The 6,456-nt window shown below is 36.8% G+C and overlaps 1 protein-coding gene across 1 annotated transcript in view; it reads left to right on the forward strand.

Annotated features, from left to right (window-relative positions):
- LOC108690916 (pituitary homeobox x) overlaps positions 1 to 6,456 on the forward strand; it is a 38,058-nt gene that overhangs the window by 9,074 nt on the left and 22,528 nt on the right. Inside the window, exon 2 of the mRNA XM_018198468.1 lies at positions 5,795 to 5,989. Coding sequence (XP_018053957.1) covers positions 5,795 to 5,989 — 195 coding nt within the window. The remainder of the gene's footprint in view (positions 1 to 5,794; positions 5,990 to 6,456) is intronic.

The raw sequence follows: 6,456 nt of genomic DNA on the forward strand, positions 1-6,456 counted from the left end.
CTGCAGCGATTTTTATGCAAATTTCCTGAAGCTCTCTGGTCATTCTTCGGAAGGTTTCGATAGTACGACGTCGACCGACAGAGAGTTCACTGTAACATCGCGATATCGACAAAAGGGCGTAAGTCGACTTAGCCCGAGCGCAAACTCGGGCATGGCCGAGGTCATGGGATCGCATCGGGACGAGAGTCGATGGGGCTAAATGGAACGAAATGAAAACGGTGCGCGCGACTTCACCGCTGCAATCGTCGCTGTCGCTCGTCGTCGTCTTCGTCGTTGACAACGACGACGATGACGAAGACGGCGTTCTCGCATGCACAGCCGTCCCGTAAAATCCGTACGGATTAGTGGTCCACTAATATATCCCGCGGGCGTAAAAACGCGCGCGACGAGGCAGTTGAGATATTCATTCCCGTCGTCGTCGTCGTCGTCGTCGTCGTTGTCGTCGTCGTCGTCGTTTCCCCCTCGCTCGTGCAGGACGGGCCCAGTTTGTCTTTGGCATAAAATAACTCGAAGCACGGGGAAAAGTAATAAATTTGTGAGTTACAACCTGTCTCTCTCTCTCTCTCTCTCTCTCTCTCTCTCTCTCTCTCTCTCTCTTTCTCTCTAGTTACCATCCCTACTCCTCTCTCACTCGACGTTCTAACTCTCGCTTTTCTTTATTCTGTTCGCTCGACCGTACATTGCGGTTCCTTTCTCCCCTCGTCATCTACACGCTTTCATGGACCGAATTTCGATCTCTTCTCTGCTGTGTGAAAACATGTGCGAACTGAAGCAACGCGACACTTGATGTTAAAGAACTGAGGCGCCGCGCGCTTCTCTGTTTTTCTCTCATTCCCGAAAATGACAATTGAATGTTTCGATTTTTTTTTTATAAAAACGCGATTTTACTCTTTTCGTTATTTCAAGAGTTTGCGTTTTATATTCATTTATATTCAATAATTAAGTGAAATTTTATTAATATTCGTGTTGTGCCTCAGTATTTTTGGCAGATGTTCGACGTATGGAACATCTTTCGTCTGCGTCGACAGAAAGAAAGGTTCATATTGTTTCGACGTTTTCAGGTCGAGGGATCAATATATGATCTCTCTCTCTCTCTCTCTCTCTCTCTCTCTCTCTCTCTCTCTCTCTTCGAGAAATGCTCGAGCGCGCGAACGGGATCGGGGTGTCGAACGTGTTTGACAGGGCGGGGTGAAGAGTGTCGGGGCCACATTCCGCCCTCTCGGGATCCTCTCTCGTATCCGCGGTAACTCCGCCACGAACCCATGGTGGCCGCCGGCGGACAAGCACACAGCCATCAAACGATACGACATCTTAAGCCTCCGAGAACTCCGCAGGGGATCTCGTGGGAACGTGCGCGCTAGACACGAGGAAAGTGTATCCACGAATGACACTCTGGAAAATCATTGCGCCATGTCCCGCACAATGTTATTTGATATTATTACTCGCATAAAACTATTTGTAATTTCTATTCGCACTCGAATTCGAGTTCTGTTTTTGATTTTATATTTGATTACTCAGTAAATCAATTGAATTCGATTATGTTATAGCTTCGCGAAACTTTAAAACTGTTAAGCAATTTAACAAATTTTTTGTTACAACAATTCAACTATGCATTGAAATTATCGAGTAAGAAAGAATGGATATCTAGGGACATATTTTGTACCATAAGATGGACTAATTATTTTTTTTAACAATATCAAAATGTTTAATGTTGGGTAGTCAATTATATTACATCAATTGAAAAATTAATACGATTAAACAGCCAATATTAAAAATTTCGTTGTCGTTAAAAAAATAATTAGGGTGTTGCAAGTTACAACATGTCCCTAGGTACCCCACAGTCTCACCCCTATCTACTCAAATTCAATGATTTATGCAAATTTAGATCAAATATCGCATATTTTAATATAGGAGTATTCACATAGTTAATTATTATGATAAAAAGGTGTAATTTTGAAGAGATGAGGTATAATAGGAATTTGGTAGTCATCAAGGATATAAATCCTTATGTATATGTATTTGTTGGCGACATATTGAAGCGTGAGAAATGACGGTCTATAAATTTTACTTGGTGAGTAGGTCGCTCGAGTAGTGTTAGTCAGATCACGATGTAGATTATGTGATTAACTCTAATCTTGAAATAATATACAAGCACAGTGTGTAAGAGATTCTGTCGGTATACATTATCTTTATCGAAACGAGGAAGGTGAATGTATCCGTTGGTTAACAGTTAAATACTTTCGTAGTAAACAAATGAAGATCCTCAAAACCCTCGGAAGGATTCTCGCTTTTATTTAACTCCGAAAATCCAAAAAAGCAAAAGATAAAAGATGATATAAACAAACATTTTAATTTACGTAATTTATGTTGTCACGTTAAGAGTATTTATTTTTTGAAAATTAATACTTGAGTGGATTAACAAGTAAGCTTCAAATTAGGAATTATTATTTGTTTTTTATCTATCAAGAAAGCATTTGCGATAGCATTTTGTCTTTTCTTCGAGTAGCAAACGAATTGTTTTTTTTTTATCGAACAAATTGTTTTAAATATATAATCATTCCGATAAGATCGATTTATAGGAAAATGCTTTTAAATACATATTTTGTATATTTTAAATACATATTTAAATACATATTTTAAATACATATTGGATCATCTAAGTAACGTTCTGTCTGCAGTTTCAAGATCAAGGACTGAAACCTACGATAAGCATTTCTCGATCGGTTGCTAAATAAATTCAATTCTGTTGAGCTGTGCATAACTTCGGAAATAAATTTCAAAAGACACTAGCATTTCTGCGATGCACAGCACAACATAGCACAGCTATAGCTTGCCTCATTCGAAATCGTACCGCATTTTGCGACTTATATAATCCTGTTGTCGACACGGCTCATCCACTCTCGCATTTCGTCGGCCGGCGAATTAATCATGAATTCCGGCAGACACTCAGTAGCAACCTCGCAAGTCACGTTCGCGTATTTATATGGTGCTCGCAAGAAAACATATTTGGTCAGGAAGGTGGGATTAAGATCGGCATAATTTTCAATTAAGCTTGATTTAACACAAATCGCTTATGTGTGAAATGCCTAAAAAAAAGGGAAAAACATTATATATAGAAAGAATGTTGGAGCTTGTTTTAATAAGTTGTATTATAATGCATTATAGATTTAAATCAATTTCTAAATATACTTTACACGTGCCTTACTTTATAATCGTTATGACTAAATACGCAGATCATTTCTGCACCAACAATCAATCTTATTGATCTCAACATTAATCTACAACATCGAGATACGAACTTACCTACCTAAATTACAGTTTCAATTTCTGCTACCAAAGCGATAAATAATAATAATAATAATGATTGTATAAACATACACGGAGCAGCTGTAGCGAACGCGTGACGAATATCCGCACGCATGATCGCGCGACAATGTCCGGGCGAGATTGATTTATATACGATGCAAAATCGAGATATTCGTCAATATCAATTTTCCGCGGCAGCATAGCGATTTTCATCACGTTCCCCCATCGTAGATACCTTCCTACAAATTTATAGTCGAGCTATAAATACATAGTACTCCCGAGAGGAATCCGTCGATCTTTGGAAACACAGTATTTGCAGTCGATTTTTATAATTGCTTGAATTCAGGATAGAAATCACAAAGTAGTTATTTATCATTTAAACATTATATAATAAAGCTTTTTTTCTAATAAATTGATATTAACATTTTGATCACACTGCGATATCTGGATATGTGAATTTTTATTAAGGACCCCATTTCCCGTTTATTAAATGACGGTTTTATTTATCCAATTTGGAATGATTTTAATAAGTATTTAGAAATATTAAAAGAAAAAGAAATATTAAGATAATAAAGAGAAAGAGAGAGAGAGAGAGAGAGAGAGAGAGAGAGAGAGAGAGAGATGTATTATCAATATATATATAGAGAGAGGATAGATTTATTAACAATAAAATTGAATATTTTTCTATTTTTCTGTTTGTATCCGCATTTCTTTCAATCACAGATATTTATTCCATTTAAAATTGCATTTTATTAAATATTCAACAACATAAAATAAAATATGATATACTTTTTATTTATTTTTTATATGATTTATTTTTTAATGTAATTGTACATGTAAACATTTGAGAAGAGTTGTTTTTCGACTTCAAAACTTTCCTAGAACTCGTACCGAAATCAACTTGGCAGTCAAAGTGTTAACAAGAAGGTATCATTGGAGAAAGCATTTAACACAACAACTGTTTGGTGTCCGTTTGTCAACAGTTTCAACGATTTCCTCAATTACATACGCTGCGTGTTTGTAACTCACAAATTAATACTGCAAATTAATACTAGAGAGCGCACGTCCTAAAATATCATACGCGTTGACAAGTATATCTTTCGTTGCCAGAAAAATTTCACGTATTCGTGCGCGTGCATACCGTGTCGTAATAAACTGAACTAACCAAGTTATCTACCAAAATATTATAACTTTGCTTGAAATGATGCGAGTAAAAACTCGACTGAACTTTTTTCATTTCTCATACCCTTTCATCCCGATGCTTTTATTATCAATTACAGAAACAATCATTCTTCATTTCAAACTATTTAATTATTTCAAGATGTAGAAGATCAATTCGTTATGAACTTCGTAATAAAATTAATCGAAACCTCATAATATTTAAAAGATGCACGTAATAGTAAAATATATAATCGTATTAAAAATCATTGATGGATAAGAATGTTAAAGTTTCCCGAATTAAAAACTATTCTGATTTAAACAAATATTTTTCAATCATATAGCATCATAGGGTATAGCTCATCTTTTCGCAACGGCAAAGATGATTAATTTAAAAACTTCAATTCACGCATACTTGAGACCTCCGCCATTGAAAAAATATCGCACAAGAAATTTCTTTTATTTCGTATACGAACACGTGTGCACCGCTCACACTTAGCGGTATCGAAGTAAGTGACACATGCGTCTTCATACGTACGTAGTAAGCTTTACGACATTAAATCAGCCCGAGTTATGCGCCGACTAATTGTGAACCACGTCCCTCCTCTTTGCTCCTGTGGAAACCAAATATAACTAAACGGAGCGAAGCTAAACGACCGAGCCGATTAACTTCTCAGCCCGCCCCGCGTGGCTTTGCATGTACACACGAACACGCGGATGCATAAAGAGTACACATCGACGATGAAGTATGGAAAGGAGAAGCGGAGAATCCGTTTTTCTCTTTTTATCGCGTCTACTTCGTCGGTAGATAAATAGTCGTTGATTGAGGGGCGGTTCGCCGCAGCAAAACATAACTTTTATTTGGGTGGGCGAGGTAACACTATTATTAATTGACCCATTCATGCAACATATGTATTATGAGGAATTACAATGTAAAATTTCTAAAATATCTATGTTTGAAAATTAAAAGGTTCAAAGAGAAAATAAAAATAATTTTCCATTCATTTTTGAAGTAAAAGGCAATCGATTTTTTTTATTATTTTACTAGATTATTTTACTAGATTATTATTTATCGGATATTAGATTTTAATGATAGTTAATAATAATACAAATTAATGCAATAGTAATTGTTCAATCATCACTTAACTATTTGCCTTGATTAAATCTGAAATAGCAGTACATCATTCATTATGTCGCGATATCGTGCAAGAAGGATTTAGCAAAACGCGGAAAGGAACCCTCCAATTAATGTACGCGGCTGCAGCCGAGAATAAATAAGGATTACTATGCGCCTAGACGATGTTGCAAGAGGGTGTGATGTGTTTTGCAGTCTGGGCGCAGAGTGACTTCGGGGATGAAACCAATGGGGGCCTCGCGAGGCTCGACGCGGGTCATGGCGCTCACACCCCCGGTGGTAGCAATCCTAGTACACCGGGAGCGACCCCCACGACACCCTCCGGTGGATATTCCACTGGACAGCCGAGGAACCGTACGAACGCAACTCACAGGCCAGATATTCGAAAAGGTACGTTTCAACTGTGTAAAAATAATTAGAAAATTTTCTGTAATTTAATTTTTCTTCAATTAATGTGTGTCAAAATTTCAAGGGGTGGAAAATCATAATTTCATTCTATTATATCAAAGCATAACAAATTCAATATTGTTTGTATCGGTTAACATTAACAAATTACTATCTTATTATTTTACCGGTTATTAAATCGTGTTTAATATCGTGTTTAATCGTGTTATAATCATGTTTAACGTGTTTTTTTTACAAACAATATAAAATATACGATATCTCATATATCCACAAGCACACGTATTTCAAAGTTCGACATTAGATTCAGGGAAAGATTCGTATTTGCACGAATCAAAATTTAGTTCAGAGAAAGAGAAGAGAGACCATTCGGACACCATTCTCTATCGCGTTTACACGGAGTTCTGAAACGAATGCACGGAATGGTGGATGGAAAATAGGGGGGGGGGGGGGGA

The sequence above is a fragment of the Atta colombica genome, unplaced genomic scaffold (genome assembly GCF_001594045.1).
Source record: "Atta colombica isolate Treedump-2 unplaced genomic scaffold, Acol1.0 scaffold38, whole genome shotgun sequence".
In the NCBI taxonomy this organism is placed as follows: domain Eukaryota; kingdom Metazoa; phylum Arthropoda; class Insecta; order Hymenoptera; family Formicidae; genus Atta; species Atta colombica.